At 36.6% G+C, this 14,558-nt stretch overlaps 2 protein-coding genes across 3 annotated transcripts in view; one reads left to right on the top strand and one right to left on the bottom strand.

Moving 5' to 3' along the window:
* RPN2 (ribophorin II) overlaps positions 1–10,668 on the top strand; it is a 35,485-nt gene extending 24,817 nt beyond the window's left edge. Inside the window, exons 14-18 of one of the 2 annotated variants that reach the window (XM_087929075.1) lie at positions 1,145–1,240; positions 1,606–1,681; positions 4,066–4,195; positions 6,354–6,440; positions 10,357–10,668. In XM_087929075.1, coding sequence (XP_087785201.1) covers positions 1,145–1,240; positions 1,606–1,681; positions 4,066–4,195; positions 6,354–6,405 — 354 coding nt within the window. In that variant the 3' untranslated portion in view covers positions 6,406–6,440; positions 10,357–10,668. The remainder of the gene's footprint in view (positions 1–1,144; positions 1,241–1,605; positions 1,682–4,065; positions 4,196–6,353; positions 6,441–10,356) is intronic. The other variant, XM_026697578.2, reaches the window with a different exon arrangement.
* A 672-nt stretch (positions 10,669–11,340) lies between these two features.
* GHRH (growth hormone releasing hormone) lies at positions 11,341–14,558 on the bottom strand. Its single transcript, XM_026697579.2, has 5 exons — positions 14,336–14,558; positions 13,625–13,750; positions 12,777–12,881; positions 11,957–12,088; positions 11,341–11,410 (listed from the first exon to the last, which is right to left on the bottom strand). The coding sequence occupies exons 1-5, from the start codon at positions 14,503–14,505 to the stop codon at positions 11,341–11,343; spliced, it is 603 nt and encodes a 200-aa protein (XP_026553364.2). The 5' UTR covers positions 14,506–14,558.

The raw sequence follows: 14,558 nt of genomic DNA, 5'->3' as shown, positions 1-14,558 counted from the left end.
GATGCCCTACTACCTCTCCCGGTGGCCCCTTCAGGTTCAGGCTTTGAGGGATTTGGGAAGGAAGCCAAGCTCGGGGCGGCCCAGCTCTTTTGCTTGGCAAGCGGGTGCACACCCGCAGCTCACTTTCCCAGCTCTGCCCAGCCTGCACGGCTCTGGCGGGATGAGCAGAGGGTCCGGCGGGGAGGTGCTTGCTACCTTGGCGAGAGCTCTGCCTCTGGGCAAGAGGGCCCGTTTGTCAGCTGCGCTGGGCGCCCCAGGCGAAGCTCTTCGCGCTCGACCCAGTGCCAGGCAGGGATGGCGGCTGGGTGCTTCTCCCGGGGTGGGCCGATCCTGCGCTGCAGCCCCGGGAGATTCGCCTCCCCATGTGGGGTTGGGCTGCCCTCTCAGGCAGGGGAGGCTTTGTCGTACTGGTAGTAGGGCGTTGTTTTTAAAAGAATTGGCTTTGCCTTTGAATGCGAAGGGAAGGAGGAGACAGGAGTGCCTGAAGCCAAGTGTCTCCTCTGGGCTCCGGTTGCAGGGAGGAGTCTTGGCTGGCTGCACGTGGCTGCAGCAAACACCGTGGCGTTTCTTTAAACGCGGCAGCACAGGGAGAAGGGAAAGCAACGGTGGAAGGTCTCCCGATACGAAGTGCCCCACCAACGCCAAGGTCAACGCGGGCAGTACCATATCCGGGTATGCAACAAAAGTACTTCCTAACGGCCAGCCTCCCCCCCCCCGCCATTCCCCCCCATTTTGCATGTTTAATATAGGCCTTAATTTGGGGGGAGGGGCTTAATTCGATTTTATGCCTATAAAGCATGCTGGGACTTCCTATTGGGGGAGACCGTATTGTTGGAGAAACATGGTAGGCATGGAAATCAGTTAGGGAACCTTGGGCCAAATCAATATCTGACTTGCCTATGTCAGCTGATAAACAAAATCCCTCACGGTTAGTTTTACTAAAAGAACTATGTGAGCACAATATAAAAACAAGCAGAGTTTGCAATCAGGCAGTGCAGATACTAAGAAAACAGCACTAACAACTCAGTAAAATCTAGGTTATATAGATGTTCAATGATAATTGCATATCTTGATCCAGAATTTGCTGTCTGCTGAGACACGCTGCTCTTCTGATTTTTTTTCCTCTGGAATTCCTCTTCACTAGCATTTGTTCAGAGAACCTGAGAAGAGGCCTCCCACTGTTGTATCAAACACATTCACAGCGATGATACTCTCCCCACTGCTTTTGCTCTTTATACTGGTAAGTCTTTCATATAGGCTTTCTAATTAGTACTAAATTTCTTGCCGTTACTCAGCTGCTGGGTTTTTCAGGCAACTGAAGACCAATATTAAATACAGTATAACTAATTTTTCATAAACTAGGTTTGTGAAAAATTTCCTAGGGTGAAAGTTTAAAATTTTCCTAATTAGTATCTATCCCTCCCCCAAATTCCTGCCTTGATTTGAAAGAACTGTTTTAAAAAATGGCCAATAAAAACTTTCAAGGCTCATTTGCACATCTGAAAGAGTCAGATATTTTGAAAGGACTTAAAGCAATCTGGGATGTTCTTGAAGTTGATTGGCAAATGTTATCCTCCCTTAATGTATATTTTTGCCATTTTTCAGTGGATAAAGATTGGGGCCAATATTTCTAACTTCAGCTTTGCTCCAAGTACCATTATCTTCCATCTGGGTCATGCAGGTAAGTTCTAGAGAAATTCCTCTCCATTATCCTTTTTTTCTGTTGACTTTATAGGTAAGAGCCTGATGACAGATGAGCTCACAGCTTATTAACTATAATGGACATAATGACACTACATCCCTCCTTTTTTATTCATTTTTCTCTGAACCCATCTTTCAGAATTATTCCAGTATGGCTAAATGCATGTTTGCCATCAGTTTTAAAAGCTATCATTAGTTTCAATGTCTTTTCTTGTATGTAGACAATTTGTTAGTACAAAATGTTCTGAGTTTGTATTTTGGGCATCAGACCTTTGGTATGGATGACCTTGTGATGCTTTGTTTTTTGTACTCTTCTTAATGTACCTTGATCAGTGCCTAGATTTCTCCTCAGTGAGTGTGTGTTAATTTGATCAGAAACAGCTATTGACTTCTTGCATTCCTTGGAATATGCTACTTGGCTTTAACTTGCTAAACTGTCTAAAATTTTAAGAAGCTTTAGGCCCTGTTATCTTGAATTGTCTTTTAATCTTACAAAGATTCTTTCCTTTCATCTTCTTCATAACTTTATATTTTCCCTGTGAGAAACCAGCATTATTTTAAAAAACTTTAATTAGCTAATTGGATATTTAATTTTTTTATTTGGCTTTTTCATTAATGGTTCTCAGTTTATTATATGTGTACCACTGGTGTAATGCAGGCATCCCTGTTAACAATCCAGGAGTTCCTGGTTTTCAGCCGCCACCATAAAATATATTTCTACCCTAACTCACCAATTTAGCAAAAAGAGGAGAGAGAATGATGCTGTCATCTCTTCTAACCTCCACATGTTCAGTCGGGAGGCTTGAACAGTAGCTATGTTTCTGTTTGCTTGGGTACAACTGTCCACATGATCTAGGACTGCATTTTATTTGGGCTTATCATCATAAGGAGCTTGTACTCATGGTCAAAGGTACACCTCCTACCTGAATGTGTATGCTTGGAAACAGTCTGCAAACCTGCTTTCCTGACCTTGTTTTCTTGGTCTTCTGTACTGCACACACTTGCAGTCTGTAGTTTTCTAGATTGGACAGGATGGAACATTAGATGAACATAGTGGCAAAATGTGTTGACACAGCCTTAAGTGTTCTCAGTGTGATACCTAGACAGCATATGCCTGCATGTTCCATCTGGAACTGAAATGGGACTCATATGGCATTCGGAGGAAAGCAGTTGATTCGATTCTCTGCAACTTGCAAGCCCACACATAATATGAATGCATCGGGGCCCAGGTTTCTGTTGAGAAGCAGAAGATCATGAAGAAATTGGTCAAGTGGTGGGGTTAGGGCTGCAAATGAAAGGAGAGAAGGGCCAGAAAAATGAAGGGATTCACATCCAAAAATATATTGGCTACCACAGAACCATATTTTTCCAAGAATCATTGGAGGGGGATGGGGGGTCGACTGAGAACATGTAGGTTGGCCACTTCTGCCTCTCTTTGGAAGAACAGGGAGGTTTTTCATTTTTAAAGCTTGTATGGCTTAAAGAGAAATTGCCTTTGGAGGCTAGGGGAAGAACATAAACACATAGAGTTTTACATATGTGCAGTATATAGAAAATATTTAGAACTGCCTGTAAATGTACCATATATATTTCCTTTTTTAATAGAGAATCAGACATGAGGTGATAACATATGACCATCTTTTGTTATGAACTGTCTTTCTATAGGTCTAACAGAAAGACTAGCCAATAAAAAATTACATAAATCTTTTTCTCTTTTTGTTGGTCTTGTTTTAATATCTGCTTTCTTCTTACATGTTATATAATAATGAACCAAAAATAAAAGAAGCACAGAAATTTGAATACCACTGCAGTAAATGAGTTCTTTTTGAAGATAGTTGTAAATGTAAGCTTTACATTCCAAAAAGTTCAGTTATTTATACTTTGGTCCCTTTGAAATTTTCTCAGTGTGACTCATTTAATTGCATTCTGTCTATAAATGTAAGCATATTGTGTTAGAAGGTTGATTTTATTTCATTTGAGGATTATTTTTGTTCCAATCGCCTTGTTTATGCCTCTGTGTGTGTGGCTAGATTGCTTTTCATATTGGAAGAATCATGAATCCATCCCTCCAAGTGAAAGATTTAGTATTTGCACCTGCTAAATGAGGTTCTCATATTCCCTTTTGCCAGCTTCCTTCTCTGCCAGTCAGTTTTCTTATGGTAAATAGTGCTTTTCAGAAACTCTGGAGCCTTGGTTGTTATCTACAGCTTAGTGGAACATTGCAACAGTTACTTAATATATAATGCGGGCACTTTAATTGCAGCTTAGTAGATTGTGTAGGGAAGTGACAGAGTTGAATTATTGTGAAATGTTTTTAAGGAAAGCAAATCTTACGAAGTATCATTTGGCCATTTTTTTTCCTAGCAATGTTGGGGCTCATGTACATTTACTGGACTCAGCTCAACATGTTTCAAACCCTGAAGTACCTGGCTCTCCTTGGCAGCCTCACCTTCCTAGCAGGCAATAGAATGTTGGCTCAAAAAGCAGTGAAAAGGTAAGAGACAAAAATTGGATTTTCTTTTACAAAAAAAACCCTAGTAGTGATAGTAAAGGAAAAGTTAAGTATGTGCTATTAACAATAAATCCATTGCTAAATTCCTAGCTGTCCTTTCCTGATTCACCAGTATATCTCACCTTATGTAATAGTTGAGACATTCTAGGTTTTAATTCCATGTTCTGACTTCAGTCATTTAAGGGAGGGATTCTAATGGTCCAAGTGATGAGATTCTGATTGGAATGGTTTCTTTTTTAGTATAAGTAGTCCTTGGGTTATGACCACTCGTTCAGCGACTGTTCAAAGTTACAACAATGCTGAACTAATGGTACTTATAACTGTTCCTTGAAGATCCAGCTATTGCAGTACCTCCACGGTCACATAATCATGAATTGTATGCTTGGCAACTGTCTTGCAGTTACAGTGGCACAATATCCTGCAGTCACATCAGTACCATTTATGACCTTCTCTACCTGTGTTACACAAGCAAAGTCATTAGGGAAGCTGGCAGGAAGGGTCACAGGTCATCCCTTGTAAATTGTTCATGCCTTTATTGTAGTGTGCACACAGCATGCCTGTCACCCCACCTGTGCTTCCTGCTTGCTCTGTCACCCTGCACCACTCCAACTCTCTTGTGCTCCTTGCTTGGGACTCCTGCCTCTTCCCATTTAACAACCAACACTGTCCTGGAGTTACAGTGATAACCAACCCTGCTGGAATTGCCGTTACTAAACGATAAAGTCAGATGACATCCTGTATAAATACCACATTGTGTAGTGACAGAAATTCCATTCCCAGTTGCTGTTGTAACCCAAGGACTACCTGTGTTGTAATCATCTTATAGCAAACAAAGTTTTTATGGTCCTTTATGTACATATCTACATTCTAGTTTTCGGTTTCATTCACTATTAGCCATGCTATCTGGGGCTTCTTGCATTTATAAATTGAGTAATATCTAGAAAGCCATAGGTTTCCCATCGGTAACATAATATCTTTTCTGGATTTCTTCTTTTTTAAAAATTTGAAGCTCAGTGTCATTTCTCACAAAGCCTTCAATGTAGTAACTCAAATCATTTGCAGACCTACAACCTCATTTTACTGTCTAATTGCTTGCCTTTTTTTAACTCTGGAAAAGAAATGTATAGGTTTGCCTTCAGAAAATCTTTTTTTTAATTTTTATTGGTTTTTAAGACAAACATAAACAAACAAAACATAAAAACATCAGGCCATCTTCCATATATGTACAATCTTGATGGTCATTAGGCATTCTCAGGGTTGAGGCAACCATGGGGTTAGTAGCAAGTTAGTATATCTAACGTATATCTTATATAGGGAAAAATTTCTTGCTGCATGGAAAAGTCATCATAGAGAAGTAATTGTCTTGTAGATTTTCTGTAGTAGTGAGTATTAAATGAGGAAGCAAAGTTTTTAAGTTGTACCAGGGCTTCTAGTAGCATGAACCAATACAGGTAGTCCTCGGCTTACAACCACAATGAGCCAAAATTTCCATTATTAAGCAAGGTAGTTGTTAAGTGAGTTTTGCTCCATTTTATGACTTTTCTTGCTGTTAAGTGAATTGCTACAGTTAAGTTAGTAACATGGTTGTTAAGTCAATCTACCTTCCCTATTGACTTTGATTGTCAAATCACAACCATCTTAAATATGAAGAAGTTGCCAAGAGTCCGAATTTTGATCACTGACCATGGAGATACTGAAATGGTTTAAGTGTAAAAAATGGCCATAAATCATTTTTTTTTCAGTGCTGTTGTAACTTTGAACGGTCACTAAACAAATGGTTGTAAGTTGAGAACTGCCTGTAATAAAAATGCTTCTTGCTAATATCTGTTATGCATCGGGGCTAACTTTATAATTGTGCTCTTTGTCTCTTTTACCTGATTTATTCTCTGACGACTATTTGGTGAAATTAGCATGATCATGTTTTTATCTACATTATGGCTGGCTTAAAATCCAGCCAATATGGCAGCATAAATTCTCCTATGGAAAAAATGGCAGTTCTTTTGATGCTCACCCAATCTCTTTAGAATTTCTGGAAGCCTGGTTTGCATGCTTCTTTTGAATGTGTTGTCAGTTCCTAAAGTAATACTTCTTTCCACTTCACTGTCTGCTCTGAACTTTAATTCCTTTCTCCTTTTGGCAGGATCGCTGCAGAACAGAGCAGTAGGTTGGCAAAATATAGAACGCTACGGTAAAAAGGGGGTATACTAGTGACCAGCCCTTCCTAGAAGTAAGGGTCTTTGGCTGTTGCTTTTCCTAAGCATGATGGCTGCTTCGTTTTATGCTTATCACTGTTTGGGGTTTGGGGGGGGGGGTGCCTTAGCAGAAGCCACTGCCACTCTGCCTATTATGCTTCTGACCATTGCAAAAGGAACATCTGCATGATTTAACTATATTTTGAGTTTATTGTTTAACTCCATTACAGTTCCACATTATTAAAAAAATTAATTGCTAGAGAAATTGATAGCAATGCTTAAGACTTCGAGAGTTCTCTAGACTTCTCATTTTTATGTCTTCCACAACTCTTGCTTGCTCCATCTACCCATATGCTGCTTTTGCTTTTTGTTCCCAGTCCAATTAATATAAAAATATTTTTTCCAGAAGCAGAGAATCAATACTTGTATAATTTTAAAAGTTGAGAATCTTGGGAACAAGATTCTTGGGAACATCTTGGGATTTTGGAGTAAGAAGGCTGAGATAGTCAGGATCAAATTGACCCAAATTGTTGGGCATGCCTGTCTTAGTTTGTTTCATGAAATTGGGTAGTCTGTCACAGTATCTGAATCTATATACCTGTATCCCTGCATGTAATATTTGATTTTTCTCTTTCTGCCTGTTTATTCTTGTTGGAAAAAAGGCGCTTGGTGAGCCGAGTGGATTTTTGTCTGTTTGTTGCAGTTGCTTTTATACTGCATATTTTATTTGTTTGTTTGTTACATTTTTATGCCTTGGAGTCAGGACAGATTACAGCATTTGGAGAAGCAGAAATTCATCATAAACAACATAACATTACGTTTAAACCTTACAATGTCTAAAAATCTATTGAAGCAACAAACAGGCATCCAGCCATCCTATTATCAATTAAAACCATGCTTAAATAAAATAGTTACCATGACTTTCTTCCAGGCCAGTTTCACATTAGTGGATAAAATGCTCCATAACAAGGCACTAACCAAAAAATAGCATCAGTTTCTAGACTGCTCTGCCTTTCAAAACATCATCTCCCTCAATGACTTCATTAGACAGAAAAAACCAGATTGGAGAAACTGGTCCCAAAGGTGTCTAGGAGCTGAGCCATTAACAACTTTATAGGCTAAAACAAATGTAGGTACTCCTTGCATAATGATAGTAATTGGAATTATGAATTCCATCACTACGCAATGCAGTCAAAAAGTGCAATGTTACATGACTATACTGACTTACGTGGCAATTGCACGCTTCCAATTTTGATCATTAACTGAATCCCATGTGGTCATTAAGCACTACATCATAGGATTGCTATTTGTAATCTCCTGCTGGGTTCCCCATTGACTTGCTTGTCAAAAGCGGGCGGCTAAAGTAAAAAATGGCAATCATGTAATCATGGGACACACTGTGAGCTAGTTGCCAAGCACCTGAATTACATAATGTGATGGCAGGGATGGTATGACAGCCAAAACTGAAGACCAGTCATAAATGATCGATGATCGCCATCATAACTTTGAATGGCTGCTGAACCAGTGGTCATTAACCAAGGACTACCTGTATTTTGAATTGGATTTTGAAACCAATTGGCAACTAATGCAGTGACTAGAACACTGTTGTTACATTACTAAAATAATTCATACTTATTCGCATCTGGCTTCGACACTTAGAACCAAGCATAGTTTCTGAGTTATCTTCAGAAAACAACTTAAAGTACAGCATGTTCTGGTAGCCCAATTGCATGCTGCGGAATGCATGAATTACTGTTATATCTCCTGTTCATTATTCCAGAAACACTCTTGAAAGCGAGGTATTCTAAATTAGAATAAATTGTGCTGCTTAAATAAATTAATTAGATTGCCAAGTCTACTGTTTTTTTGCAACAATATGGAATATTGGGTGGAATCAAAAGAGGGGAATTGTAGGTTGATACGAGAATCTGAGTAAAAGAAGATGTTACTTTGCCCAACCATTGTCTTCATTTCTGGTTTTTGCATTAAGAAAGTATTATAATGTTTGTTTAAAATAGTTTTTTTCAGGTTACCGATTTTAATAACATTTCCAGATTTTGTAGTTATGTGATTCACACAAAATATAAATTTTGCATGTACCAACAAAAATATTTTGAGGTAATGTAGATTACAGATATAACATTAAGGGATATAAATTAATATATTCTTGACTGCAATAAGTATACAAGCATTTAGTCTTGTAAATTCCAAGTTTTACACTTTGAATCTTTGTGTAATGAAAGACAGGTATTTGAGTTCCAGTTCTATAATTTCAGGAGCAGACAGCTGTCAATTTCATAGATTACATGAAGAATTAGAAATATTGTAGGACAGTATTAGATAGTAACAAATGGGGGGGGGTCAAACTTTGCGGTACTATAGCCACCTAAAATGATAAATGAATGGAAATTACTTACGAGTTCATTGAGAGCCAGTTTGGTGGATGAATTTAAGATATCTGGATAGAAATCAGGAAACCATGAGTTCTAGTCCTACCTTAAGTAGAAAGCCATCTGGATGTCAGAATAAACACACTCAAAGAGAGTGAGATTTCACAGGGGATTTAAAGTTGGGGGAAAAATTAATATACCCACATAGATATGTAACTCCCTTCATTGTTCATCTTTATTTTTTATTGAAGTAAAATAATTATGCACTCCAATACATGAGAAATTTAAAACTATGCTGATATCCAAATGCTTCAAAGATGATGGATGAACTGTTACATACCATAGGAGAAATCATCAGGTGTTGATATCCAAAGATGGCTAAATATTGGATTTAATCCTCTCTGAAAACATTGAGTTTTGTTCCCTATTTTACCCATACAAATGTTATAAAAACTCTCCAATCTTTGCTTCTCTGCTTGTCTTCACAAGCCCGGTCAGCTTTAAATAAATGCTTCTTAATTGGTCGTGAAAATGGGATAATATTTTATAGCAACAGTCTTTGTCAAAGAAAACATGAAACTATTAGGTGAGAAATGTCATGAGAGAAATACTGATTTTGTGGTATTTGTTTTAACCAGTATCTATTAGTGGGACTTAGTTGAAGCTCTTATCACACTGGAGATTATGGATATTTTTTAAAAGTGTTCTTTTATCATTCTATTCCGAAGCAAAATACCTACGAATGATTTTATTTCCTATATAATAAATACTTTTTATTAAAAGTAGGTGGTTATTTGGAGATACAGTCTCAATGCAGTTTTACAGATGAAAATAAGTATTTGACTATATTGCTTTATATATCATTTGTATAATGGAATTGAGTTTATGAATATCATAATTTAAGAGCTTAAATCCTGTTGTCATAGCCATCTCATCATTTCCTAGTTATTTTTATACATTTAAAGTATTACAAAAAGAATGTTCTTTTAGAAAGGGGAGATGTATGATTCTTTTAGAATGGGATTTGTAAGATTTGTCTCTTTTTTAGTCTTAATTTTATATTAATATAACCATTTGAACTTGATAGACTGTGTTGTAATCTCAACTTAGGCACAAGGGCCAGGTGAGGACTTTGGGCCAGTTACTCTGTCAGTCCAATCCACCTTACAGGGGTGTTGTAGGGCAAGTGGGAGGAGAAAGGAGTGTTAAGTATGTTCAATGCCTTGAGTTATTTGTAAAAATGATAAAGGCAGGATATAAATTAATAAAATAGATCAATAGGCGAATATGTTATTAAATTTAAGTTGTAGCATTATGTACATGTATTAAGAGATACTCCAAATATAGTATGACTTGTAAATTCAAGTTTGCATGATAAATAACTGTATTTTGCATTAAATTCTAGTTTACTATGTATTCTGTACATTCTTCAGGTTTTAAATTGTGCATTTAAAGCATTAAGTTTCACTCTCCTGGTCCAAAAAGATAACTGCTTCATAAGTGAAGACTTCTTCTACATCAAGAATTTTAACTTTAAGGGGATTTCTTTGTGTCCTTCCAGAACACGCTAATGTCAGAAGAACAGAGGAACAGGGAAAAAAACCTTAAGTAGAAAAGGAAAGGAGCCAAAGAACAGTTTGAAGGCCAGAAACTGAAGTGTGGAAAATAATTGCCTGTAAGATTAAAAAGTGTTTTTAAAGAAGAAAAATACCCCCATATGTTGTCCTTTCTTGAATGTGTAAGTACTTTGATTTGTGGTACAACCACCTTGTCAATCAGTAAGAACTTTAAAAACAGATGGGCTCCCAAATTGTCATTTTTTTAAATCTTTTTTCTACCGCCTCCTTCATGAAATAAAGAGAATAAGACAAAAGGTCTAGCAAAATGCAATTTCTTTTATTATATTGTGATTCGCTAAAGCAAACATTAAGCTTATACTTTAAGTAGTTATAGAAGAGCATTTCCATATTTTGTATGAAAATGCAAGAAAAATTTGGATAATAAAAAGCACTTAAAATACACTTTGAAGAATCAGAAAACCTCTGACATTCTTTACACACTATCAAACCTGCATAGCAATCAAAAGCTGTCCATGGTGCTGAAATCAGAAGTCAATGAATGCTTTCCATTCAGCACTTATCAATTTAAACTCTCAGTACAATCCCCACGTTTTAACTATGTCAGACAACTCGATGACATTGTTGATTATGGACTCTTAGTAGAATAAAATAATTTGGATATAGCAGTTTGCTAAAGTAGCCATTTATTTTTCAAACTGAAATGAGACTACATTAAGCATTCTTATCTGATATAAATTAAACAGGAAGCAATTCCACATATAAACATTTGCATTCAATTTTTGTCGTGTTTATAGAAAAAGATGAGATTTCAGTAATATTGGTTATCAGTGAGGTGTCCTGTTCATTTCTTTCCACAGCTTTAGAAGCCTCCCCCCCCCACCACACACACACACTCGAATTCTTGCAGTTGATGCCAATCCTGAGAATGGCAGTGACCAAAATGAGATGGAAGGGATGAAGTCAGGCTACAGTTCCATCACTTTGATCAGAACACTGGTAAAATCCTCTAAATTGTCATTAGCAACATCTTGAGGCCTGGGAAAGAAAAGAAGAGATCTTAGTGTGACAAAAGTGTGGCTGCTTTCAGTGGAACACACTTGATTTCAAGATAAGGTACTAGGCTTCAACAACAGAGCACTTATTCTGACTAAGATAAAAAGCTTTTGTTTATTTGTCCCTTTCTTGAACAGTAATGAGTATTCAGTCAGTTTCTCTTTCTAAATGTTTTGAATTTAAGCTGTCTGTCTAGGCAGAGATATTTTCCATTACTAGTGAAGCCAGGAATTTATGCAAATTGTTTTTCCATGTCAAAAACTGCTTAGAAGCAATTCAAACACAAGCAGAATTTAATTGACTAATCACCTTAATATATGCAAGTTTACTCAGGGTTAATATACAGAGTAAATGTTTGAAAGTGCACTAAACAGAGATGTGTACAAATTACAGTTCATTAGATTAGAATGTGTTTTTGTTGCAGTCATTACTATATAAGCTATATAAGTTACTAAAGTAGCAGTTGCACATTCAAAATGTATAGTATGTTGCAGAATGTGATCATTATTGATTTATAAAACTATTTACCCTTGATTCTGTAACATTGCTCCCAAGAAATTCCTGAGTACCATCTGTTGGTGATAGTGACTATCCATCACAATGCTATCAGACTGGCGCCTAGTCAAGATTTCATGTTGCTCATCTCCCAGGCTTTCTTCCCTACTAAACAGCCAAAATGATTGCTACAGAGAAACACACTACAGAAGAAGGCATTAGTCAAGGGCCATAGGAAAGAGCTATTCCTGCTTGAAAATCAGCCTCATAAATGGGCCTTGAAAAGGTTATTATTTAATATAGCTATTTTTGAAGGCAATTTATAAGCTAAAATAAAATTCTTCTAATGCAAAATCCACAATCTAATTACTGTTTTCCTTCTAGTTTCATAAATGACATTGTAGTGTAGCACATCTGAGCACAAATTGCTATCTTGAAATATTTGGAGTTTTTAACCTCTTAATAGGAAAATCTAATCCTTTAGAAATAGTTATAGATAAATATTTATTTGGATTAGAAAGATGAATATTCTTGTATTATATATCAGATATAGCCTCAGATTTTTCCAATGATATACTGAGTACAATGAGAGCTCGAGTTAGATACTACATATTCTAATTTCCTTTAGTGAATAATTAAGGCTTCTTGCAATATAGGCACTTTATAATTATTCTTTCATTATTGCTAACTGAACTATATTTTTGGCCATGTCTGATCAGAAAAATCAGAAAAGTTGCAGCTGTAAGAATTTGTCACCACCACTAGGATTATCCTCCATCTCTGCATTTGACAAACAAATGGAGGATTAATTGCTACAAAGTTATGGTAAATACTATATATTCATTACACTTACTTAAGTCTTTTCCCAACTATGCCCTGTAATAACTTCTGTGCTGATACCTTTCCTCGAACCTTCCGGTAACTGTCAGTGAATATGGTATTTGCATGACGCCGGAGTCTAAAGAAATAAAAATGCATTGTCATTCTCATGCAGTGCCCATTTGTTAAGGACCATCATAAAAACAGTTCCTATTGATGGAAAAGGCAGTTCTATTATACCTTCAAAGCTACATTATCCGAAAGGAAAAATTCTGTGCATTTCCAATTTCTATCCCTTTTGGACAACAAGTAAAGTGCTAAACAAAAAAAGAGTTCATTGCATTATTTCTTATATTATGTATAATTTGTTCTTGGAACTTATGAAGTCAAAATATAGAACACCAATGTGCGCCCTTTTTATATGCTGTAACACCTAAAGAGGTTAAATGGCAAAACAGGATCTTCTCCACAGGAGTATTGTGTCTGGAAATTCCTCTCAAGACAGGCTAAACAGATTTTGCCAAGTTTTAGGTAGGCAGTAGAAAGTACATTTTCCAATATCTTAACTTGTTTTGAATCATTTATTTTGATCTTTTGTGAATTCATGTATTTCTAATCACTAAATTTTAAAGGCAGAAAAAAGTATAAACATGTCTATAAATATATTTAACTGAAGTTCTTGAAAAGAAATTTGACATAATGTAATATTTTAGTGTCTCTCAGTTGCACAACTATAAATACTATTTACTGCATTCCTTCATAGAATCAGTCATGATCTGTTGAAGATCACTGGAGTAAACAAGGGTGCCTAAGTAAATGGATCTTAGCTCTGATTGAGCAGAACTAAGGTCATGTTACTTATTTTGAGATTAATATACCCACCTTTTTTCAATAGGGATGAGAAAGTTCTCTTCTTGCTCTTCGACCGAAAGATTGTAGCTATGCACAGGACTAATTTCTTGTAGTTGAAAGCTCCCTGCTTTGCCAGAAATTGATAGTGGATTATATCTAAAGCAACAAGCAACAACTTTAAAACAATCAGAATAAGGCAAAATATTTCTCATTCCATGGCATGTTGAAGAATTAGACACTCCTGGAAGGAGAAAGGAAAATATTACTACATATCCTCATTTTGGGGCTTATTGAATGATCTGAGGTCTATCATCTTTTTCAGTCAGCCCAACCCATTGCATAGGATTGTGGATATTTGTATAAAGTAAAGGGAAACACATCTGTTTTCATATTGAGATCTGAGCGAAAAGATTATACATAAATCATTAGCTAATATTTCACACAAGCATGGTAAATGGTAAAGCATGGTAATTACAGCTCAGTAAATTAATACTGATAAGTATAAACTATTTTAATCTATTAAAAATCAAATGGACAAATGAGCATTTTTACTTCGTTCCAAAAAAGCTTATAGTATTTGGCACATTGCCATGATAACTACAAATATGACTCTTCTGGACTAGTTTCCTCCAATAACAAGGAGCCTACTACCCAAGACAGACTTTTCCAATGGAGAAAAGAAACCAATAGGCTCAACTCTACATTTTCACAAGCAGAAAATCAATAGAGATGATCAACTACCTGAGTGGTGGATAGAGAGGAGAAAAAAGAGAACACGTGACAAAGTGGAGAAAAAGGAAAGCAATAGCTCTGTCCAACATCTTAATGTCTTCTAGGGCAGGCTGCAACATAAAATAAGAATTTGGGATTAATTGTGGCACTTGAAAACAATCACAGGAATAACAATACATGTTTTTCAAATCTGTTATAAGTCAACTGAGCTTTCTCTCCTTGGTCATCTACA

This window comes from Pseudonaja textilis, chromosome 3 (assembly GCF_049901715.1).
Source record: "Pseudonaja textilis isolate UNSWEBS1 chromosome 3, rPseTex1.2, whole genome shotgun sequence".
NCBI lineage: Eukaryota > Metazoa > Chordata > Lepidosauria > Squamata > Elapidae > Pseudonaja > Pseudonaja textilis.
The sequence above is the reverse complement of the archived record's forward strand: the minus strand, read 5'-3'. Positions and strand labels throughout refer to the sequence as shown.

Coding starts and splice junctions, on each gene's coding strand:
- GHRH (XM_026697579.2), bottom strand. CDS start 14,505: ATGTATTGTTATTCCTGTGATTGTTTTCAAGTGCCACAATTAATCCCA. Junction 13,751..14,335: donor CCTCTCTATCCACCACTCAG/GTAGTTGATCAT, acceptor TTGTTGCTTTAG/ATATAATCCACTATCAATTT. Junction 12,089..12,776: donor ATAGTTGGGAAAAGACTTAA/GTAAGTGTAATG, acceptor GCTGTTTAGTAG/GGAAGAAAGCCTGGGAGATG.